This window comes from Zalophus californianus, chromosome 17 (assembly GCF_009762305.2).
Source record: "Zalophus californianus isolate mZalCal1 chromosome 17, mZalCal1.pri.v2, whole genome shotgun sequence".
NCBI classification, from domain to species: domain Eukaryota; kingdom Metazoa; phylum Chordata; class Mammalia; order Carnivora; family Otariidae; genus Zalophus; species Zalophus californianus.
In genome coordinates, this window is record NC_045611.1 from 33561428 (window position 1) to 33586204 (window position 24777).

Below are 24777 nucleotides of genomic sequence, written 5' to 3' on the forward strand. Positions count from 1 at the left end.
AGTTTCCTCTCCTCCTGCCCCGTGGCTGGGCTGGAGCAGGCAGCGCAAGGGGTGCGTAGCTGGATGTTCATGGCTCAGAGCTAAAGCCACGCTTGGAAACATCCCCACTGGCCTTGTGAGCCCACGAGTTGGCTTCTGGACAGATGCTCCGGCTCCCCGGGGCCCCAGTGCCTCATCAAAAAAGTGGGGATTTGAAGACTTTCTCAGAGGGAGGCTGGGAGGATGAAGTGGGAGCCAGTAGGTGGGATGCTCGGCATGGTGCCTGATGCCACAGGGGCTCAGTGGAGGTTGGCTTTCCCCGGGGGAGAGCAGTCCTGGCTCTGGCCCCGATCTGCTCCTGTTGGACACACACCCAAGTGTAGTGGAAGGTGTGTGTGTGAATGTGTGCAGTGTGCGTGTGCCATCATAGGTACCTGTGGAAGGGGAAGATGTGTGGACCAGGATGGAGAAGGCCAATAGATTTTAGCCCACTTTGTTGAGGCTGTTGAAGTTGCATCCCTGCGTAGGGAGAAAGCGAGCCCTGATCGATGACTGATGTCTGCCACAGGTGTGGGATCGGGGAGCTGGGTTAGGTTTACCACATCTATGCCATCTCTGGTCCAGTGAGAGCCCATTCCTCTCACACTTCCAGCACACTTGTAGTGCGTCATATCATCACCCTATTTTTCACATCGTCATTGTTATCACGTTAATTTTTTAGGGAAGAGTGGAGGAGAGGAGCCCCATTTCTGCAAAGTTGCTCCGTATCTAGATTCTGCTGGGATTGGCCCTTCTGTTCCTTCCACAGATGTCTCCCAGCCCTTCTCTTTTGGGGTGTGTGGTGTGGGGTGATGGTGGGGGGTCAGAAAGGGAGGGGAGATGAGCTGGCACAGTGGCTGAGCCCCCTGGCTGGGACCACCAGAGGGTTCCACGTTTAGGGACACCATCCCTGCACTGTGGCAGGAACTAGGAGGTGGTGATACCAAAGGACGCAGGGCTGTCACTGGGCCCTTTCTGGGGGTGTGGTGGGTGAATCTCATGGGAAAACTGATGTCACTGTGGGAGCCCTCCTGTCTTCACAAGTGCAGTGAGACCGTAGTGCTTGGCTGGGAACCTGGAGGAGAGAATGCCAACGTTGATTGCCTGTTTACCCTGGGCTGTGTGTGTTAGGAATACCAGCTCATTCCGTCCAGTCCTCTGGACCCTCCTGCCAGCGGCGTACTCATAGTTTGCCCATTTCATAGAGGAGGAAACCGAAGGTCAGAGTGGATCAAGCATCTTGTCCCAGATCTACTGGCCTGAAAGTGGCAAAGCTGGAGGATAGTCCTGGAGAGCCCTATTTTAGGACTCCCTACCTGAACTCCTCCATTTTACAGCTACTCTCTGGGTACCCTCATCTAGTCCATTTGTCCCGCTCTGGTGGATGACTTCTGGAAGGTTCCCCATCCCAGTAAGGATGGACCAAGTCCTTTTTTGGAGTTCTTGGACTATTACTGGATGTCTTTCTGTTCTCACTGTTTTCTTGCTAAGCAAAGGCAAGGGAGAAAAGGAAGACAATGGCCAAGCAAGATCCAGGCTTCTGCCCCCTCTGCCCAGGATGGGCCAGGGGAAGGATTTATGAATAATTCTCAGAAAAGTTGCATCTCTTTATAGGTGCTCGTTCTAAAGCCGGTGTTCAAGGGGAAAGTCAAGCATTGCCAAGATTGCTGTAAACATGGATCACGAAGCTGCCCACTTGGAGACCCACCCACGACTCTCTTGATGGGTCTGTGGGTCCGCTTTGCCTCCCACATTGGAACCTACTGCCTTTTGTTATAAGCACTAGATCGGCAGAAGAAGTCTTCTGGTTAGGAGCCATGTTGTCCAAAAAATAGATTTCTTTAAATCCTAGACTCACCCTCTGGTGGTGAGATGCAGACTGACCGATGAGGGGGCTGCAGAGTTCTCATCCTTGTTCCCGGACTCTTCTCACCGGGGATAAGGCAGGTGGTCTTAACTGGGCTATTTTCATTGTGACTCTCGTTTTGGCAAGTGGTCAGGGAATCATGAGAGCTAAATAAATGGGTCATGATGTGACCCTGTTATGAGATCTTCGCTCCTCTGAGGGTCTGAGCTTGGTGCTAAGGGGGTTGCCATGGGGGGCGGGGCGGGTCTTGGGTAGTTTTAGCTTTAGCTGTGGAGAGCCTTTGCTTTCTCATGCCATCACTCCCCCAACTCAACTGACTGCCCAGAACCCATCCCCACCTGAGAGGACCCCGGAGAGTGTTGGCCTAGTGCTTGGGTTTGTTTGCACTTGACCCTGGTCGTTTTGCCCTGAGGCCCGATGCCAGAGGTGGTCATGGGCTACACTTTACAGCATATTTGTGTGAGTTAGAAAAAAGGCTGACCATGCCTTTGTGCAAAAGTTGGGTACATCTTGCTCTAGGCATTCATAGCCCTGCACCAGGACACACTGTTTAGTGGACAGAGCGTGGGCTAAATTTCAACCCTCTCTCACTACCTCTGCTGGGCCTCTTGTGCAGTACACAACCTGCTCAGCCATACACAACTGTCCTTCCTGCTTTACACTTTTTCACTCCTTGAGATTGCTTAGTACTAAAAGTCGGGAATAGTGACACTGCATTTCATGCTTGACAATGAGAATCTGGGCTCTAGGTATATCCTTTACCTTCCTCGGCCCTGGCTTAGTGTAAGTGAGAGGGTTTCTTTAAGGATGAGCCTAGGAGAGGCAGTCATGTGGCCCTTGCCTGGCTCACCACCTCCACTGGGGTAGGGATGCCTCTAGGGAGCCTCTGTCCGACCAGTGTGGGCCCAACCCTTCCCTGTGGGTGGGATGATTAGTGGGGCCGTGGCCAGGAAAGCATGGAGCGGTCCCCTAAGACTTTGGGAACACCAGCTAGAGGTGGGGCCAGCTGAGAATACTCTCAAAATAAAAGCCATTAATTTAGTGGCTCTTAAACCTTTCTTTGGCAGGCAGGAGGTGGTGGTGGTGTTCTAGATCTTTTTGATGAAACCCATGGATCCTTTTCCCAGAAAAATGCCTGTCTGTTCACATGTGTGGAGGCTTACATCCAGGGGCAGGACCTTCTCAGATCCTTGAAGGCAGGCCGAGCAGCTGGTCCTGGTGTGGATTTGGGAGGAGGGAAGGGGGTTCCTGGGCCCTGCTGACCTTGCTGGGGGCTTCCTCTGGCCCTCGGGTTAGTACTCACTGCTCTTCATCCCTCTCGTTGCCTTAGAACTTGTCCCCGAGCTTTCCTACCTCTGACCTGCACCTTGTCTGCCAACCCAGGTCCTGTCTGACCTTGACCCACGCCCCCCAGCAGCAGCCCTGGGGAGGTGGCTTACACAGGTGCCCACCTGGCACCACATGCCCCATGCCGCTGGGTTTCCCAAGTCCAGATGCCCAGCACACAGTCTTTGGGCCTCACTGGCATGTCGTTGATGGCAAGGCCATCCTGGTGCACAGGGGCAGGCTATGGGCCCTTCCAGGGCAGGAGAGCTGTCGTCACTTACAAGCCTGCTGCTGAGTTGGGGAGACGGCGTCTGGTGAGGCTCATGAGCTGTATGCTCCCATGGGGCAAGCAGACATCCACGGCTTGTGATCCCAGAGCAGAGAGAGAACAGAGTTGTGATCTGTCTGAAGCCCTGATAGAGCTTCAGAATCCTTCCTAACACACCCTAAAAACCATGGTTAATACACTCTGTGCACTCTCCAATGCGAACACAAGCCCTGCAGCCCCTCTGTGTATACATACTTGCTGCCGTGCCCCGACCCTGTGTGTTCACACTCACTGCGCCCTCTCCCCATGCTGACACACTTGCGCCCGCACTCCCTCCCATTGTGTGCACACTGGCCTCGTGCACCCACCCTGCCCTTGCAAATGGCCAGCATTCACAGGAGCAGACATCCCTGTGTTCCCCTTGAGATGGGACAGGGTAGGGGTGTGTCTTGGCCTCAGTGGTGCCAAACACCTTTCAATTAAAAAGTTGGAGGTAGTCTGTGGAAGTTTCCAGAAAGCACCTAACTCCTCTGGCTGGCTGCTGGGCAGCCCCTTTGGCTGTTATCCATATGGGACACAGTGCTGATAGAGTTTTCTCTGAGATGCTCAACCCTTGGTGTCCATTGTGCCTCTGAGGCCGAATTCCACCTGGCGATGGCTCAGGCCCCCAGAGCATGCCTGCAGCCCACGGATTCAGGCCGCCCAGCAAGGGCCTGGCTCTGGCTGTTGCGAAGGCCTTCCTTCCTCGGGGCCTGCTGCCCCTGCCAGTTATCTCGCTGTTGAAGAGACCAGTCTGGACAGAGGTGTCACGGTCTGATTGCGGGGGAAGGAGAGCCTCTGCGCGTTCATGGACACTCACGGTGGGCTGGCGGGCCAAGGGCTTGGCTTTTGCTCATCAGGAATGCATAAAGGATGGCGTGTTTCTGCTTCGCTAAGGGAAAGTGGGGGTGGGATGTTAGTGGGGTGCATGACAGCAGTTGTAGGAAAATGCTTTCACTCCCATGGCACCAGGTGGGCTGGCCACAGGCTCCTTGCTGTGAGAGACGTGGCTCTGGAGATGCTGGTGCGTGATGCGGCCGCTTGCCTACGGTGTCTACCACTTTGAACTTCCCCAGCCGGCCGGCATCGGGTCGCTCCCCTCTCGCCACCTCTGCAGGCTTCTGGTCCTCAGGAAGAGAGCCTGAAATCCTCCCAAGAGCTCCAAAATGGCAGATGTCTTCATCCTTCCCATGATGGCCAAAGCCTGATCTTAGGGAGGGAAGGGTTGGGCATTTTGGGGACATCCTCCAGACCTTCAGATCTGGAAGGTCACTCTTCTCAACCAGAGAACATGGGCTGTTTGTCCTGATAGCCGGAGTACACCGTGGACGAAGGGAGAACTGGGGTCACGCATTAACGTCATGGTGCCCGTGATCAACATGATACCCGCGGGGACCCGCGCAGACCTTGCTGAAGGTGACCAACAGAATCGCCGCACGGTAACCTTACAAACTGGGAACGGCTTCTTAATGGAAGCAAAATGCATAGATCTTAAAGTAAGTAAACGGTGAAATGCGAACGAAGTGGATTTTCAGGTGTGGTGGCAGGCGCCGTTAACTGCCCCTTTCATGCACAGCTGGCTTTGGATCTCTGGGAGCCTCATCTGCCCGGGTTTCGGGGGCTGTCTGGTTGGAATCAGCTTAGCAAGTAGGATCCGTTTTGTCTGGTGCGAGGTCTTGATTTATATTTACAGAGCTGCGTGTTTGAAAACGCACCCCGGCTGTAACTGGCTGAGTTCAGACCAGAGCCTCGGCCCCACCCCAGCTCTCCCCGACCTTTCGTCGTCTGGATTCTGCCTTTCTCCTCTCAGGATGCAAACTTGGGCAAGAGAGAACACTCTGTTAGCATTCCTTGGCCTGTTGCTCCTTGTCGTGGATGTCCCCTCTTGGGCTCAGTCTGTGAGGCTCTGGCTGGGGAACGAGAGCGCGGACAGATACATGATCAAGAGGGCCACCCCTGCAGAGCTGGACTTGTCCAGCCCTAGCGCCAAACCTACCTGAGTGCCTGAGCCCCTGTTCCAGCAGATGCCTCCATCACCCCGCACAAGCCTCTCTGCCACCCTATGGCTTAGGCACCATTATGAGCTATCTTTGAGATGGCTAAACTGAAGCTTAGAGGTTCAATAATTTGCTCACGAGTCAGAGTCAGGATTCGAATCCAGGACCAGAGCCTAGCCGGCATGCTCCTCTCACTGCTCGGCTACCCAGCACACTTGTGGACCTGCGTTCCGTGGGGTGGGCTGGGGTTGCTGCTTATCAGTCCCGAGTTGCTAGGATTCTGGACAGCATCCTCTGCGCCTCTGTATGCGGTGGTTTCAGATTGCATCGGCCTTCCTTTCAGACCCACTTGTGCGTTTTAGGCCAGACTCTGCACGTACTTCCTGTAGCCATGTAAGACCTCAGGCACGTCACTTGGCCTCTCTGGGAGTGTTGTTGAGGAGTACTTGCAGTATTGCCTGGAAAGCACCCAGCGCCGCGTCTGGCTCACCGCGTGTGCCCACGGAGGACAGCGACGGTGCAGAGGGAACGGGCGGGACCTGGTAGCTTCAGTTTGCACATATGTGGAACTTCAGAGCCCGTTAAATCTGAAAAATTCTGTGTATGCACATTTTTGGCTTAAACATTTTACAGAGTCTATAACCCAGCTTTAATATTATTACATGCCCTAGACTGGGATTAATTCCAGGACAAGAGCTTTATTATGCCAAATAGAGTTTCTCCCGTGCTCCCCTGGCGCTTGGCCTCCATCTCCACCAGCCTGGTCTTACATGTTGGGGTACAGGGTGGTGGAGGTGCCTCATCCCTACCCAGCCTCGTTCTGGGGGCTTAGGGGCGGGGTGGAGAGGTGAGTTGCTTTCTGATGTTACAGCCTGTGACTGCTGACCACAGGACCTTAGCGTATCCTGAGGTTTGTCTGTGGGCCAGTTCTCTCAGTGTGTGCAACAGCACCCTGTGCTCCTCCAACCTCTGAGAGTGATCTTATTTGCTTCACAAACAAGCTCTCACATTTTGGTGGTGGCTTAAGGGGCTTTGGGGAGGAGGACGATGTCTGCGGGATCGGGGAGAGGTCTGAGTCTCTGCTGTCTTCCTGTGAGTGGCTAAAGGCTTTCTCTCAAGCGGAAACTCTGATTATAGATAGTGATTGGCTGTAGCACGGTGAAGAGAAAGATCCTGATGCTGCATCTGGCTCTAGGCAGTGCTGTGATTGATTTGTGATGTCTGCTAGGGACACAGAGATGGGGAAACTATACTGATCCAGCACTTACTTGCTATTCAGGTTTTATTCTGATTACTTTACATCTCCGTGAAGCCAACAAAGGCCTCTTTGTAGGCTTTACCCCCTTGTTCCTGATCATGGGTATTATAAGGACCCCCCACAAATGACCCTTCTTCCTTGCCGTGTTCCGCACCCTGATGGCCTGTTTGTACAGCTTCAAAACTCACAGGCCCATCTCTGTTCTCTCTTTCAGTTGAAGAGGGGGAGGCCTCGGACTTTTCGCTGGCCTGGGATTCCTCCGTGACCGCATCAGGTAAATGCCCAGGGGCTGCTGGGGGGAGTTGCTGGGGGTCCTGGGGGGGGGCGGGCTCAGGAACTCAGGAAGCCACCCAGCTGGTTATGGAAATCATATTCTTCATGTCACATTCCTGTCTCCAGGCCAGATTACCCTGTGCAACACGATTTTTATATCAGTTCCATATGGTCAATAAAATCTATTACATACGGAGACTAATATGCCCTATTCTCCTGGGGGACCACGTTTCCTTCTTGTGGGCGCATTCAGAGGGGCCATGATACCCCCACTACACAGACTTTGAAGCTCCCTGCCGTGGGCCTCACTGCACATTCATTCCAGTCTAATTGCATAAAACCCACTTTACTAGGATGTTTAAACTCCAATCGAAATCACAGTCCTCAGACTTCCCCTCCCAGAAGGGGATGCTCTGTACTCCCAGGCCAGCAACCCAAGCCCATGCCTCTAGGGGGAGGTAATAGGGGAAGTTCAGACTTGTGTGTGGCCCCCATTGGGTGATGCAGGTGACTTGGCAGTCAGGAGTCACTTGGGTTTTCGGCTCACTTCTGTCCTTGCATAAGCTCCTCTGTGCCTCAGTTTCCCCCGCTCTAAAAAGGAGTGAAGGTTTAAAGTTTTTCTAACTGTAAAGTCTTGTAATTTGGAGCTGCCTGTGGAACTTGGGATTAGAACTGGCTTTGGGGTCCTTGGGAGCTGCTTAGTGGAGGGCATGACTCTCCTGTTTGCTCTGCATCCAGCCAGCACCTCTCTGGGCAATGGCCTTGGCTCCCAGTCCCGCAGGTACAGCCTCTCCAGCCTTGTCCCTGTCCCAGGATCCTGACCAGCTGGTTCTGGATTCCTGGGGGAACTGGATCCAGGCTGATCTCGAGGAATCTTGGGCCTGAAGAGACTCTGAGGGAATCATTTAGTCCAACTTCCTTGTCTTCTAGCTGGGGAAACTGAGGCACAGAGGGAGCTTTGCTCTGGGTCAGTAGTTCCAGAAATGTGGTGTGAGGCATCAGGCATATGAACATTTAATGCTCGAATGGTTATACATTGGATTTGTGATTTTATGGCTACTTGTGACTTATGATGATGCTGAAGTCATTTAAGTGAGAAAATTGCATTGACAGTTTTAAGTAATGGTACATAATGCTTGGGTCCAACAAAAATCATGAAGATGGTTTGTAAATGACAGAAATTTGGGAAATGCTGGTATAGATTGCACAGAAGGGGAGTGGAGAGCTAGCACTGGAACCTGGGTTCCTGGACTCCTTGTCCAGTGCTCTTTCCAGCACGATGGGGAGCTGCTTGGAGAGTCTGAAGGGTCCTGGTTGGGTCCTGGCTGACTCAGGTTTGGGCACTGTTGTGTCTTCAGGTGCCTGGCCCTTGGTGACAGGGTCTCCCTCCATGGGAAGGGTGTCTGAAGCCAGAACAAGGGGGCTGGTGCTCACATTTTCAGAAGAGTCCAGGATTAGGGCAGACCTGGGGGTCCACACCGGGTCAGTTGGAGGAAAGGACTGCATAGCCCCTGTGCTGTCTCTTCCTGTACAGGCGATATGTACTCCCCCTGGTTAGTGGAAACACAGTGAGATTATAAAGCTCCATGTCTCCTCCAGGGATCCTGACCCATGTCGGGGTGCATGTGCTCAGGCTTCTGCCAACTCTGAAAATGATCCCCACTGTGCTCTAAACCCCCGAACCAGGAAAGTGCCCAGTGTGGTGTCCACGTAAGGTCCTGCCACCTTGCTGCTTTCCCAGTAGTGCTGGAGGCAGTGAGGACAGACAGGAACGGCAGTGGGGTGCCAGGAGGGCAGTGGCGTCGGTTGTGGTGGATGAACAGCCCTGCGCAGGGGGCACCGGGGGCCCAGGCTGTATCCCTAAGGCAGGGAACTGTCTCTCGGTCTGCGATGCCGAGGGGGCCGTGTGGGGGCCCTGCTGGTCTTGGGTTCTCTGCTGCCATCATGGAATGGCCAGCCTCAGGGCCTCTCTGGGGCAGTTGGGCATCGCGGAGGTTGTGGGATTTGTCAGTTTCCAGGCAAGAGCTGAGCATGCCCCGTACACTTGTGCAGGAAGAGGTACATGACTCTTTGTGAGTCCCCTCCAGCCCTCAGGGACTCATGGTGCCAGTCAGCTTTGGATCATCTGCTCAGAGATGGGGAAAGGGAGGGCAAAGCATCCTGGGCATTGGATAATCCACAGCCAAGCAATGGATTGTTTTGTTTTCATTGGCCCATTTCTGGTGATTTTTTACAGTGTGTGCATGTGATAAATTTTCCTTCCCAATTTTGTTGGGCTTGGGCTATTAAAGTCAGCTTGGATTCCCTGAGCATGGGGGTTGTGAGATGGTGCAAATCCTGGGTGAGGGGACAAAGTCAGTCTAGGAGGCAGCCCTGGATGAGGGTGATGTCACATTTATTGAGCCTTGGCTTGGTCCATGCCAGGTACGGAGCAAATGCTTGACCTGCGGTATCTCACGGAGCCATCGTGACAGCCCTATGAGGTGGGTGCTGTTTCCAGCAGCAGCGCCAGAGTTCCTCCATAGGCTGGTTTAGGGGCAGCCATCTGGTGGCAGACAGGGCCAGAGGCCTGGGTAAAGCTGCTTTAGTGTAATGCTTTTCATTAAGGTGAGGAAATGTCACTTGGCCGCATCGGAGAATGGGGGCAGGTGCCGAGGAAGATTATGGGGGGAGCAAAGCCTCCCCAAGCCACCCTTGGCTCTGCCGCTGAGAATTGCCATCTTTATCTGGCGGACGGGGGAAGGAGGCTCAGAGCTGTAGAGTAGCGGACCCGCGGTCCCTGGCCAGCAAGCTGTGGAGAAGGAACTCGAACCCAAGTCCTCCTGCGGCCAGATCCTGTGGTTTCACCTCTGCACCGCGTGGTGCCAGAGGTGGGCAGGGAGGCCGAACCTGACAGTGTGGCATCGTGGGGGCTTCAGGAGGGTCCCTGGAGGTACGGGCCACGAAGGGTCTTTGGCTTATCAGATCAAAGGAGTTCAGGGTGAGGTGAGCAGGGTGGGCTGAGAGCGTTTTACCAGGAGGAGCTGCGGGCCATGGGCCATGGGCCGTGGGGCAGCTCCTTTCCTTGGGGGCCTAGTAGCCGGGCTGCAAGCTTTGCGCGGTGCCCTTCCCCCTCGCCCGCTTTGCCCTGCCTGTGGGAGCGTGATGGAGAACTCCACTAAAGAAGCAGAATGCCCCGTGTGCTCTCTGCTCACTTCTGGCCTCCTCCGGCCTCCCCTGCCTGGGGGCACCCCGTGGTCACCACCCCCAGGAACAACCTGGCCTGCTCTGTCTATGCCTTCGCATCAGGGCCCTGACAGTGATGGAGAGCCCGGCCTGGCCTGCCAGGGGGACTGGCTCACGGCAGGGCTCCCTGGTGGGCCTAGGGCTTCATGGGAGGGGGGAGCACCAGCCTCTGCCTGCCCCTTGGCCAGCAGATACTGGGCTCCTGAGAGCAGAGCCCTGGGACCGAGCACTGTGCTCAGAGCCTAGGTGTGGGGTGTGTAGTAGGGGTGGGGTTTTAAATCATTCCCCACGGGATCCTGATTTTTCTTACCCATGAGATGGGGGTGAGGGGGATAATAGGTTATAAAGAGATAATTGAAGCATAATTCTGAACCTGTTTTGAGCCACAGATGCCTTTGAGCATCCAGTGGGAACATTTTACGTGTGATTTCAGGGGAGTTCGTGGGTTTGAATGGCCTTAGAGATGGGAGAGTCTTTTGTGAGAGCCCCATAGAGGTCCTCCCTGTCCCGAGGCTGGCCTGTGGCCCAGGTGAGGGGGCAGGCTGGGGAGGTTCTCTGGTAAAGTGTGACACAGGCCCTGCTAAGGGACAGACTGTGCCAGGGACCTGCACCAAATTGCCAGATCATCTGAGTTTTTATTTATTTATTTATTTATTTATTTATTTATTGAATTATTATTTTTAAAAAATTTATTTATTAGGGAGAGAGTGAGAGAGAGATCACGAGCAGGGGGGAAGGGTAGAGGGAGAAGCAGGCTCCCCACTGAGCCAGGGATCCCTGATGCAGGACTTCATCCCAGAACTCTGCGATCATGACCTGAGCCGAAGGCAGACGCTTAATGACTGAGCCACCCAGGTGCCCCCATCTGAGTTTTTACTTTTTATTTATTTATTTTTAAAAAAAGATTTTATTTATTTATTTGACAGAGAGAGACACAGCCAGAGAGGGAACACAAGCAAGGGGAGTGGGAGAGGGAGAAGCAGGCTTCCCGCGGAGCAGGGAGCCCGATGCGGGGCTCGATCCCAGGACCCCGGGATCATGACCTGAGCCGAAGGCAGACGCTTAACGACTGAGCCACCCAGGTGCCCCCATCTGAGTTTTTAAAAAAGAGACCAGAAAGCTGGATTTTTGAGGGAAATCATCAGATTAAAAAAATGCAGCAACTCTTACCACTTTAAGGTAGCTTTATTGAGATACAATTTACATATCATATAATGCATTCACTTAAATGTACAATTCAGTGGATTTGAGTATATTCAGAGATATGTATCACCACCATTGTAGTCAACTGAGAACATTTTCTCTCTCTTTTTTTTTTTTAAAGATTTTATTTATTTATCTGACAGAGAGAGACAGTGAGAGAGGGAACACAGTAGGGGGAGTGGGAGAGGGAGAAGCAGGTCTCTGGCTGAGCAGGGAGCCTGATGCGGGGCTCGAGCCCAGGGTCTGGAGATCATGACCTGAGCAGAAACCGAGAGTTGGACACCCAACCAGCTGAGCCACTCAGGCGCTCCTTGTGTAGCCTAATATTGTCAAGATTTATCCAAATTGTAGCCGGTACCAGTCCTACATTCTTTGTTACGGCTGAATAACGTTCTGTTGTATGGATAGACCACATTTTGTTTATCTGTTCTTCTGTTAATGGACATTTGGGTTATTTTCCCCTTTGGACAGTTGTGAATAAGCTGCTGTGAATTTCCATGTGCCAGTTTTCAGCTTTGGCGGACATACACCTAGGAGTGGAATTGCTGGGTCTTGTTGTAACTCTCTGTGTAACTTTTTGAGGAACTGCCGAACTGTTGCCCATAGCAGCTGCATCATTTCACGCTCCCACCAGTAATGTGTGGGAGTTCCAGTTTCTCCATATCCTCACCAACAGTTGTTATTTTCCCTTTAAAAAAAATTTTTTTTTTAAAGATTTTATTTATTTGACAGAGAGAGACACAGTGAGAGAGGGAACACAAGCAGGGGGAGTGGGAGAGGGAGAAGCAGGCTTCCTGCCGAGCGGGGAGCCTGATGTGGGGCTTGATCCCAGGACCTTGGGATCACGACCTGAGCCGAAGGCAGATGCTTAACGACTGAGCCACCCAGGTGCCCCTTCCCTTTTTAAAAATTTTAAAGAAATTTTTTATTCCAGCCTTCCTAAATGTGAAGGGGTATCTCATTTTGGACAACTCATATTTAAAAAAAAAAAAAATCTGGGGCGCCTGGGTGGCTCAGTCCGTTAAGTGTCTGCCTTTGGCTCAGGTCATGATCCCAGGGTCCTGGGATCGAGCCCCACATTGGGCTCCTTGCTCAGTGGAGAGTCTGCTTCTCCCTCTCCCTCTGCCTGCCACTCCCCGTGCTTGTGCTCTCTCTCTCTCTGTGTCAAATAAGTAAATAAAATCTTAAAAAAAAATCCTTGTTTGGGTCACAGAAAGGCCTTCTGCTAGCTGGTTTGGGCCTGGTCACCAATTAGGAGGTTGCTAAGCGTGTCCCTCCCAGGGGGCCTCTCTCTCCCCCTGCCCCACCCTCCCTGGTCAGCCCAGCACAGTGAGGAGACCTGTCTTCGCTTCAACGCTTCTCTCTTCCTTCAAGCCCTTTAGAATGTCGTCTCCAAGTGGCAGGCACCAGGATGATCGTGAGCCCTACAATGTGGGTTTTCAGTGAACCGGTCCAGCCGGATTGAGCTTTGCTTCCCTTGCTCTGATCACCAAGTTTGATGGGGGGGGGCAAAGGGGACTCATCTTTGTATAACTGTCTGACCGCAGTGTCACTGGAACCTCTCCAGTCCAGCTTCAGGACAGGTTGGGCTTCCTTCCAACATGGCAGCTCTGGAGTGAGCTGGGGGGTGCAGTGGGAGGAGGGTCTGCGGGGTGGTCCGGAGATGGGAAACGGTTACTCTGTTCACATACACTCATTGTCAGTGCCTGGGCAGGTCAGCCAGGTGGTGACAGACACTCTAGGGATTGGAGAGAAACGCTCGATATAATTCGTTGTTTGCGATGGCCTGAGACCCTATTGGGGTGATCAGAGTTTTGGGCCTTCCTGCCACCTGACAGGTCTCATTGTCCTGGCTAATGGAAACATCCATCTCATTTACAGACTAATTCTGGGCCAGCCCTCTTTCTTGGTTCATGTACAGAAACTGAGGCACGGAGATGCTAGTGACTTGTTTTAAAGTCACACAACCAGAGAGTAGCCGAGCCAGGATTTGAACCCGGGCAGCTCATGCATGAACGTAGCATCAAAACTGTAACTGGCCGAGCTGCCTGTGAGGGTGTTGTCCAGGCTATTCACTGTAGAGGGAATCCAGAGCCTTGGGGGAGGGTCTCAGCTGTGTGCACTGTCCCTCCTGGGTCAGGTGAAAGAGTCTGACTTCTCCGCCCGGAAGGCGAGGAGAGGTGCATGTTTTGAAGGCCTTGTACACATTTCCTATCTCAGAGGCCAGGGAAACACTTCGGGCCAGGCTCTCGGTAGGGACCCCCACACGCCTATGCCCAGCCTGCCTCCCCACTGGGCTCCCTGCTCATGACGGTGCCTGCATGTTGGGCGTGGCTGCAGTTTGCAGGGGAGGCTGGTAATTGGGCTGTGGGCTCTGGGACCCGCTCGGGTGGGAAATTAGAGTAGCATCCAGGTAGCTGGTATCCTGGGGGCCCCATAGAGAGGGGTGCTGGAAGCCTTTCCTTTCCCTTTCATTCTGGTGCTGGGTAAGCAGTGGGCTAGGGAGAGTGGTCAGGGTTCCCACTCCTGACAAAGGTCGCAGGCTCCTCCCCACCCCTGCAGTCCTGCACCCCAAGGTTCTGACAGTGAAGTGGATGGAAATGTCTGGAAAACTGGGCCTTTCACGCAGGGCGTCGAGGCCCCTCCATGCAGCCCAGCCTGTGCTTCTGAGCCTTCTCGGAGCTCTCTCCCCACACCACTGGTGTTTTCTTAGAGTGCGTGTTTATTATTTCAACTACTTCATAGAAACTTCACCTACAGCCTTGCGCTTCTGCACTCCTGCCCTTTCTGTTTCTCTCGGCCCCATTTCCAGCTCCGTCCCGTATCAACCAACTTACCTAGATGAAATCCACGGTGGAATCTGTGTAGCTCCCGCCCCCATGAGACCCGAGCTTCACGTAACCCCTGGACCCCACACATCCTTCTGTCACGCATCAAGGTCGTTGGGTGGCTGGACATTCACTTTCCTAACTGCCCCACCCCTGTTGGGCATTTGGACTACTTTTCATTTTTGGCTCTTAGAAATAGTACAATGACTAGGGCCTTTGTGTAGTAGATGCTCTTTTTCTCCTTTGGAGTTAAGTTTCTTAGGGGCTCCCAGCACCTTTTGACTTTCTCTTTCAATCTTCAAACCCAGGCTGGAGTAACTTGGACCCCCTCTTTCTCCCCAGTCCTCGCCAGGGTCCCTCACTTGAATTCTTTCCTGAGTGGCCCTTTATCCTGGGCTCCTCCTCGAACGTGTTCCGGCCCCTGTGGCCAGAATACCGCGGCCGCGATGGATGGCCCAGGCTTCCTTTGGCTCCAGCTGTCCACCTCTTGAGCTTGAGCCCCCAACCCAATCATACTCTCAATGTGGGCCAGGGGACACCTTAAAGGAGCAGAAAAGGTCTAAATAGATGTATAATTTCCCAGCATTTTAAAGACTTATGAAATGCGTTTTTATGTGGGGCCAGCTGGGGAGTTTCTCATTAGCTCGGCCGGGGCGTCTGTGGGGAGTTGAGCTAAGTGGAACCAGGCAGGCTGGGCAGGAAGACGCAGTGGCCCCGAGCTCACCAGGGGAGGGTGGCAGGCATGCGCCGGCTGGTCTGTGCCTCGGACCCCCGGCCAGGCCAGCAGGTCTGCGCCTTTGTTAGGGCTGCCTCCCCCCCAGTCCAGGAGGCCTAGAAACCTTTAGGGGGTTACTGGAGCTGAGAGGTGACCACTCTGTTACCATGGTGAGCAGTCCATGAGGTGTAGGGCATCTGTGCCCTGCGGGCACACGGAGGCACGTACTCGTGTTCATGTGCGCATGCATGTGTGTGTGTGTGTGTGGGGGGGGCCCAGGTGCTATAGCCCTGATTCAGACCCCTGGGGACCCCAGGGCCTTTGCACCCTTCTGTACCGCATCCTGGGTCCCCCCGGGCTGACTGGGACCTGTTCTCTGAGGGGGATGTGGTGTTTCCTGCCCACCCTTTCCTCTGGCTCTGGACCAGCCAGGGACCCCTGCTGGGCTGCCCTCTGATTGCCTCCCCTGTGCCCTATCTGCCGTGAACACGTGTGTGCGGAGCCCGTGCACACGTGTGTGCGGAGCCCGTGCACATGTCTGAGTGTGTGTGCCGGCGCCTGGGGTGTGTGTGAAGGACTGTATGTGGGGTCTCTCTTCAGCCTCCTCGTCTCCCCCCAAGCCTGGCCAGTGGTTTCGCTGGAGTGAAACCATGGAGTGGGGCTCGTCTTGCTGGTTTTTACCTCTTACGTGGACTTGGGCTTTCTCCGAGGCAGGGACTCTGTGTCATTTGTGTGGTACTGGCAGCCTGGCCCACAGCAGCTGCTCCGCCATTGTACCCTTGCTCCCAGCCCCTTGGACTTGGGGCTGTCCACCTCAGCGAGCCCTGGGTCCCCTTCCCCTCTCCTGGTGTGCCGGGCCTTTCAGGGGGCAGTCATGAGGATTTTAATGAGGGAGGGGCTGGTTCTAGTTTCTCCAGGCTTGGGTGCTCCCTGAGGTCAGGGAGGAGTCTGTGTGGTGTCAGCCCTTCCCTAAGTCCTGAGGACCCCACTGGTGGGCGGTGGAAACCAGCGATTCTTTGGTGACTTGAGGCCTGGCTGTAAACCAGGACCACAGTCTGGTGTGTATATGGGTGTGAGCATGTAGGCGTGATGATGACATTGCTCCTCGTGACTTTGGGGACGTCTCCCTGTGTTGCCCAGGTGTGGTTAACGCCAACTCTGCTCACACTGGAATGTGCATGCCAATCTGGTGATCTCGTTAAAATGTGAATTCTGACTCAGTAGGTCTGGGTGGGGCCTGAGATTCTGCATTTCTTACCAGCTCCAGGGTGGCCACTCCAAGTAGTGAAGACTTAAAGGGCTTGATGAGTTAAGCCCTCTTGCCTGCTCCCCTTGACTTTTGCTCTAGCTGGGCCCTCTGCCTATGGAGCTCAGCTAAATGACCTCTCCTCCAAGAAGTGTGCTATGATAGACCCATCATAATTATTGCACCTTCCTTTGTTCCCTTTAGCCCTGGGGACAGCCGTGATCCTGGCCTTCACTGCTTTTCGCTTGCTTATGACCTTCCTTCTGTACATGCCCAGGTCCCTTGCTGCTCTGTGTGCTCCTTCAGGCAGTGACCACATATGATTCTCTGTGCTCCCAGAACCTAGCCCTGGCTTGGTGACTTGGTTTGCCACCTCTGCCTCTTTGTCTGTATTTGCCCTTGGCAGTCCAGGGCCAGATATCTGTTCCCTTTAAGGGCCAGAATTGGGTTTGAGGTCCAGATACTTAGCAGCTCTGTGAGGCCTTGAGTAAGTTGCGTAACTTCTCTGTGCTTCCATTTCGTCACCTAAAATGGGGATAATTGTCTTCCTAGGCCATTGTGAGGATTATATGAGGGAATCCACATGGGTTAGCCTTAGCCTTCCAGGGTGGCACCTGGGGTGCTCTGTGCTTTTATTCTTGCTACTGAGAACACATTGATGGAAGCTTGGACTGGAGCTTAGCTCAGAGCTTGGATCTGTGGGGGCGGCAGAGGAAGCTCTGATGCCCCCAGCCCCACTCCCTCAACGTCTTGAGTGGCAGTCTCTAGCCCTCACCACAGTGGGCAGCGTCCTCACTCATGCTGACCCTGGTTGGTGGGGCATTGCTCGTTTCCTAAGTGGAGATGGCTTTGGTGGGGTTGGGTACCGGTCAGGGGTTTGGTGGGCAGGGTCTGTTCCGAAAGGCAAATGCTGTGAGGATGTCATGTGATCAAGCTCCTTCCCTGGGCAGGGCTGGACACACCAACTGTGCAGCCATGGGTCAGTGCCCAGTAGGAAATGGCCAAGGTCAGCTCAGTCGTGCTGCCTGGCTGCTCCTGGCTTCCTGGGCAGGCACTCTGCAGGGCCCAGCTCCTGGGTCAGGGTTGGCCAGCGCTGTGTCAGCCAGTGTCCTGCTGCAGGCTGTGGGTGGCCCACGGGGGTTAGGCTGCTGTCCTCTCAGCTGACATTCTCCTAAAATCGTTGAGTGTGCAGGCAGGTGTGGGTGTGTGTGCGCACAGACACACGCACACACACACCAGTCCTTGTATGTATTAGTCTGAACCTGGCTAACTGATGCCTGTCTGGTTCGAAAAACCATTATTTTGCCCACACGGATAATTCTTTTCTCCTTCGTTGTGGTCGATTGCTTTAACTGATGGCTGCTGGCCATCCTTGGTGGTGGTTAGTACATTAGGCTGACACTGAGTCCAGTAAATAGGACACTTTTTTGCTTCTGCTTTTCTACTTCTTGCGGCTAAATACTTCGCAAACCGCATAAGCTTGGGGAGGCAGGGTAGTGCCTGTTTTGCTCACTGTTGAGTCTTCAGCCCCTAGCTATGGCTACCAACAACTATAGTAACAGTAACGTTAAAAATAATAACCATCTAGTTGTTAGTCAGTGGTGCCAGGCATGAGGCTGGGCTCCAGCACACGTGATCTCATTTAACCCTCCTTAGAAGTGCTACTATTTGTGTCTCACAGAGGAGCGGTTGAGGCTCAGAGGGGTTGAGAGCCTGGGGCAGGCTTTCGGAGCTCATGGGACCAGAGTGGGGATTTGAGCCTGGGTTGGTTTCATCTGAGTCCAGGGCCCCCTTCTGTCGTTGCTGATTCAGTGATGAGGGCTCAGTGGAGATGTACTGTGTGCTTGTGGGGACACACGAGAGGATGTGCCAAGAGCCCTGATGAGATCACGATGGTGACATACCACTGGAGGGGGGTGCCAGGGCCAGTGTGGGGACGAGTGACCGCGGGGGGCACAAGCCCGAGAGTGCTCTTTAACAGCAGGGTGGTGACTCACCAACCATTGTGGGTGCAGGTGTGTGCACACACACACGTTCATTTGCTCACAGACATACGCACATGTGCACACACCTTCACATGCACACCTGTACCCGCAGCACACATGTACAGACACACATATTCACACATGTCACTCCTCCACCCCACACCCAGGGCACACATTCATATATATGTAGCCCCCACACCTCACATGTGTCCCACCACGCACACACGTGCTCACAGACACGAGGTCCATGCATATATGAGTGCAGGAGCTCGTTCTTACATGTATGCAGCGTACATATGCACACGCTTAAAACATGTACAGAGAGAGACACGCACACACACGCAGCGTGCCCCTAGGCTTGCAAATGAGCAGAAAAATCCTGCTTCTGGGCTGTGTCTCTTCAAGGATGGCGACCGTGCGCGGCCGTTCCAGATGCCTAGGTTGTCTTTGTGCCTTCCGTTTCCTTCCTTTTCTTTGGTTTCTTTGTTGTACCCTCGTGCCTTAGACATACTTTCCGTCCAAAGATTCAAGCGCCTGCTGTTGGGCCCGGTGCTGGGCTGACCCGCGTGCAGACACAGACCCCAGTGCCCATCTGTCTGTTCGCCTGCCTGGCCTGCTCTGGCCCACATGCGCCCCCCCAGCCCCAACTTGGACATGACTTCATTTCCACCCTGCACCTGCCACTTTAAGAGTCCAGGGGCCTGGTGGGCCTGTCCCCAGGGTCTGGCTGAGGGAGGCTGGACAGCTGCGGGTTGGGGGGAAGCTTTGTTAGCTCCCAGGGGCCTCTTGGAGCCCAGGCAATGCTGGGGAAACCGAAACAAAGAGCGACAATGGCCTCCTTCCCTCCCTGGGCGGCCTCGGAGCAGGGCCTGCATGGGCGGCCTCTGGGGGCCCCTGTTATTTCCTGTGCTGGCTGCGGGGCTCCTCGCCAGCCACAAATGGTCAGGAAGCGGGGCAGGGCATCTCCTCCCCACCCGCTGGGCTGGCCCTCATAGGCCAGGGTAGCCGCCTCTGTGAACAGCGGCCCGGCACGGCGTGCCTGCTCCACCGTCTGCTACTGTAGAGGCCTAAGTGGCCGGGCCTGCCCTGCTCAGGTCTGCCCGGGGCCTCCCAGGAGGGGAAACCCGACCCCCGGCTCTGCTGACCTCTCCCTGCTGCAGACCCCACATGCTCCCACCATCTGCACTGGAAGCCGACTTTCTGCCACCGCTAGAACCGAGGACCAGGCTGGGCAGGGAGCTTCATATTGGTTGTTAATTAATTCATCTGGGATTGTGCTAGAAGTAAGCTTAGATTTAGTACCGTGGTTAGGTGTATGTTTAAGCCTAAGGTTAGGGTCAGGGTTATGTTTAAGGCTAAGGCCAGGGTTAGCTTGGCCAAGCCCTAAAGACTAAAGCAAACCAGGAGTCAGAGCATGGATTTTGAAGCAAGCAGACCTTTGTCTCAGTGCTGGGCCCCCCACCCGTTTGTTCAGCGCCTAACAGCAAGGGTCTGTTTGGGCCATATTTGGCCCCAAGGATGCAGTGGTGTCTGCTCTCCAGGACTCACATCCTAGAGTGAGGACACAGAGCAGGACCCTTCACTTCTTAGCTGTGAGGATGCACTTGCCTAAGTTATTCACCTTCTCAGGGCTCAGTCTCCTGATCTGTAAAGCGGGGATACCAAAGCCCTTGCCAGGATGAAGGAGAACGTAGATGTCACGTGCTCAGCGCGGTGCCCGGCATACAGCAAGCACTCCTAAGTACCAGCTCTAGGTATTATTAATGAAACGAGATGAGGTGGCTGTACATCACTGGGCAGCTAAAATAATAGATGAAAGAACTAATTATGTCCAAAGCCCAAGGTAATGGTCACTATGCAGGTGAGCTTCCCGGCAGCTCAGGCCAAACGAGAAATCGGATGAAGGGCAGTTGGCCGCCTCTTCCTGATTTATGCACTGGGGACGGACAAATGTTTTTCCCTGGCACTAAATGCTGAGGAATTTACTGTGCAGAGCCTCATTAATCATTGAACAAACAACAGCCACTGTCTCAGTAACAATTTGGCACACAATACAGAAACAACTTTCCTAGAGTTCTTTCTTAAATTGACCTCGGAAGAATGCTCAGGGCCTAAGTGCACACCGCAGCCGCGAACTTCCAACTTCCATGTGGTGCAGCCTGGAGGGGGCTGGGCAAAGGCAGGCTGCATCCTGCGGCAGATGCTCAGGTTACTTGCCTCAGTGCCTGGTTCATTGCAATTGAGCGGGGTTCTTCAGTGTAGGACCTTGAAGAGCCCTTGACGTGCGCATGGTTGCTGGGAGTCTTTGGGAGGGCTCCTCAAACTCTTGACTTCAGAAACTAGTCCCTACCTGTTTCTGAGGACCACCTATCCCCAGTTCATAAAGTGTTTTTTTTTTTTTTTTAAGATGTATTTATTTTATTTGAGGGAGGGAGCGCACGTGTGTGGGAGGGGCAGAGGGAGAGAATCCCAAGCAGACGTCCCCCCTGAGGATGGAGCCCGACATGGAGCTTCATCTCGTGACCCCGAGACCATGACCTGAGCCGGAACCACAAGTCAGATGCTCAACTGGCAGCCAGCCAGGCATCCCGCTCATGAAGTCTTGGGACACAGTTTGGGAAGCTCTGTTTGCATCCTTATGTTTTGAGCTCAACAGCTCGGGAGATGCATCACCCACCATGGCCCCTCTGCCCAGATTGTACTCTGGCCATGGTTTGTGGACTTGCTGCTGGGGGTTCCACCCAGCAAGCCCCATCCTTTGTTCCCTTTTTATAGGATTTTGTATTTACTCATCTTATCTGAGTAGAATCTGGCCTCTGGGGGCTGGCGGGGGGCACAGTCAGGAAGAGTGAGGCTCAGAGGTGTTAGGAGGACTCGGGGCTGGGGCTCATTCGGGGTCTCTATAGACTCATGCCTAGATGCATATCCGCATACCCAAACTCACTCACACGTACCCGCTCTCTGTATGTATGAGCACTGTTCTGGGTCTGAGCTCTGAAGTCCAGCTGGAGCCCCCTTCCTGGCCCTTCCCCCTCCGGCTGGCAGGACTGTGGGCTCGGCCCCAGGAAGGCCCGCCAGTGGCCACTTGCCCTTGTGTCTGGCAGGCACCCCATGGAGTTTCCATGGTGAGCTCTCCTTTGAGGGCCCCTGGGTGGGACTTTCCATCTGGGTGGAAACCTGACCCGCAGGCCCCGAGAAGGAGGAAATGCCTTCCCCAAGTGTGGAGAGAGAAAGAGACGGCCAGCCTGGGATTCCAGCCAGAGCCCCTGACTCTTGCAAAGCCGTGGAGCCTGGGGACCCCAAGGGGCCTGGGGAGGGGCTGCCGAGGACCCACCCCTTAGGGAAGCGTCGTTTTTTGGTGGCTGGCTGCCACGTGTCTCAGTGGCTCTGGCCTGGAGTCTGTGTGTGCTCTCCTCCGGAGACCGGTGCCTGGCTAGGATTTGAATCTGGCTCTCTCTATCCCCAAGGCCTGTGTGCTGGCCCCTGTGTCCCCTCACCTCCTTCCAGCGGGCATTTCCACAGGCATTCTCTGTCTGAACCCCTGAAGTAGCATTTGGACCACAGGTAGTGTTCTCATGCCTGTTTCTCATATGCAGACATTGTGCCTCAGAGAGGCTGGGAGACTTGCCCAGTGTCACACAGCGAGTCTGCAGCACAGCGCGCCTAATCCCACCTCCCTACCTTGTTGACAGTGTATGTGCAGACTTAGAGGTCATTACTCGTTCATTCAAATTCGCCCAGTTAAGATGCACATTTGCCCAAATAAAGGAGGCGATAACAATTTGAAGAGAGTTGGCAGTTCCAGCCGCGGGGGCTGCCCGAGTGAGCCTGAGTGAGGTGGGTGAGACTCTGCCGCTCCCCCAGGTGCCACAGGTGTGTGTGGCCCCTCAGGTGGCTGTGGCTCTGGGGTTCTAAGATGTGTGTCTTCCTCCCTCACGCCTGACGTAGGAGCCAAGCACCTCACGGCCATTATCCTCACGTGTGTATCCCAAGCCACGGCCACTGGATCTCAGGGCGGGGGACATTTTTGCCTCATAGGTTGACTTTAGAACCTGGCATGCACCCCCCCTCACCCCCACACCGGGACCCCACAGCCAGGGAAGGGCTGTGTCTGACACATAGGTTCGTGAAGGGTGGTGTGTGGGTCCATGTGCAAGGGCAGGGGTGTGTGGTGGGTGCTGAGTGGTTCCCATTATGGGTGTTCTCCTTGGGGCTCCTCCTGGCACCACCCCGGCCCCAGATCCTGGGGCAGACCCACTGGGGGATGCCTCTCTGGCTGAGGCAGAGCTTCCCTAAAAGGAGCCTGATCTGGTTGTTGGAGAGATGGGCCCATCTGCTCCTCCACACCCAGCCCCATGGCTCCTCCGGTGGCACCCCTCCATCCCTGGCCCGGGGGTGTGCAAGCAGAGTGCCTTGACCTAGTGCTGCTGGGGGGAAGGGCCCTTGACTTCAGGCTTTGCAGCACAATGGCCTTCAGGGCTCAGGTCAAGGTCTGGGCCGGTAGCTGGCGCAGTGGGCAACGAGCGAGCCTAGAGAGTGGTGACAGCAGGAGCACTAGACCGGGAGTCCAGAGCCCCACGCTCTGGGCCCAGCTCTGAGGCTGGCCAGGCTTGGGGGCTTCCAGCAGCCTTGGGCAGTCATGGTGCCCTGAGGCAGGGGGGTCCCCGTAGAGGGTCTCACCAGTACATGTAGCTCAAGAGTTGGTGCGTGGGTGGGGGGACTCCCCAAGTCCCGAAGTGGCCTCTTGAAGGAGTTTCGTCCTGTGCTCTCGGCCCTCATTCTAGCCCACGCCTCCACTTGGGCTGTGTCCCTCTCCGGCAATGTCCCCGCCCGCGCCAGAGTCCTTCTGGGCCCAGCCCCAACCTTGCTGTCCACGCAGCCCTTGTGTATGTGCCTCCTGGTTCCACGAACCCCCCGTCCTGTCCTTCGGAGTCTGTGAAGGGCCAAGGGCCGGCCTGTCCCTGTTCCTTAACTGTTCATAGGCTCCACCTCCCTTGCCACTGGGGATGGCTTTTTCTCCCTCCTTCCCCTCCCTAGTCATCCAGCCCGGGGCTCCAGCTCTGCTTTATTCACTGCCGGCCAGTTTCTCAGAATGTTCAGCCCCGGGCAGTTCTAGTGAACGTCTAACCACCTTCTCATTTGCTGCTGGATGAGCATCCCTTGACAGCCAGTGATGGCTGGGACCTGCGTCACCACCAGCTGGATCCCGACAGCTTGCCTTCTTTCGGTCACACGTGGGACTGAGCACCTACTAAGTGCTGGACACGGTCCTGGGTGGTGAACAGGGCCAACAGAGTCCCTGATGTGCTCGGCGCTGGCGTTCTAGTGCGGGGCATGATGCCGGCAAAGTCTGAACAAATACAGAATGTGTTTCTCTGGGACATGACCAGCAGGGCGGTCAGTTAGTGATGGGGGGTGGGAGGAGGGGCGTCTGGAGGGTGGTCAGAGAGGCCTCTGTGTCTAGGAGGGGCATTTGAGCAAGAGAGGGTATGAGCCATGCAGAGGGGTGGGAGCAGTATTCCAGATGTTCCCCCCTATGGGGATGAGCTGGGCCTGTGGAAGGACAGAAGGAATGTCCCTGTGGCTGGAGTAGAATGAGCCAGGAAAAGAGGGGCAAGAGGTGAGGCCAGGGAGGTGGCGGGGAGGAGGTGAGGTCAGGGAGGTAGGGAGAAGGTGGGAGGGAGGAGGTGAGCTCAGGGGAGTTGGTGGGGAAGGTGGGGGGGAGGAGGTGAGGTCAGGGAGGTGGGGAGAAGGTGGGGGGGAGGAGGTGAGCTCAGGGGAGTTGGTGGGGAAGGTGGGGGGGAGGAGGTGAGGTCAGGGAGGTGGGGAGAAGGTGGGGGGGAGGAGGTGAGGTTAGGAGAGTGGGGGGATGCTGGGGGGGAGGAGGTGAGGTCAGGGGAGTGGGGGAAAGTGGGGGAGGAGGGGAGTCCAGGGAGGTGGGGAAGGGGAGGGGAGGTCAGGGTGCAGTGGGAGGGAGGCAGGCAGGCCTTGAGTCTTGGTGGACACTGGATTTTACTCTGAGCTGACGGGAGGCTGGGGGCAGAAGGGAGAAGGGACCCCTTTAGCTGTGTGTGGGCAAGAGGGAAGGGGACTGAAGGCCTTGCCCAGGTGGGAGATGACGGGGGCTGGGACCCAGGAGGTGAGAAGACATCGGATTAGGAATTTCTCTTGGAGGCAGGTCCCCCAGGTTGTGTCGGGGGTTGGATGTCGGGGTGAGGAAGGGAGAGGAAGCAAGGTGACTCCAAGGCTCCAGGGCAGCTGGGTGGCTGCAGGTGAGCAGCTGGGCGGCCGGGTGTCCTGGGAGAAGCTGCTCTCGTATGATGGTGGGGGTGGTGCTCAAGAGCTTGGTTTTGGCCGCAAGTTGGGAATGCCTCTCCGAGGTCGAGTGGGACTTGAATGTATGGTCTGGCGCTAGGGGAGGAGGGGCCCGGGGCCGTATTTGGGTCTCGGGTATGTCGCTGGCACTTATAGCTGGGAGGGAGCTCAGACAGAATAGAGGCGAGGTCTTTGTCCAGAGAGGCGTCAGCAC

At 55.0% G+C, this 24777-nt stretch overlaps 1 protein-coding gene across 2 annotated transcripts in view; it reads left to right on the forward strand.

The window, feature by feature from the left end:
• The window catches only part of ZNF423 (zinc finger protein 423), a 326576-nt gene that overhangs the window by 53302 nt on the left and 248497 nt on the right, over positions 1 to 24777 (forward strand). Inside the window, exon 2 of one of the 2 annotated variants that reach the window (XM_027620148.2) lies at positions 6988 to 7047. The exons of the other annotated variant lie outside the window; for it this stretch is intronic. Within the exon in view, the coding sequence (XP_027475949.2) occupies positions 6988 to 7047 (60 nt within the window). The remainder of the gene's footprint in view (positions 1 to 6987; positions 7048 to 24777) is intronic. 2 annotated transcript variants of the gene reach the window in all.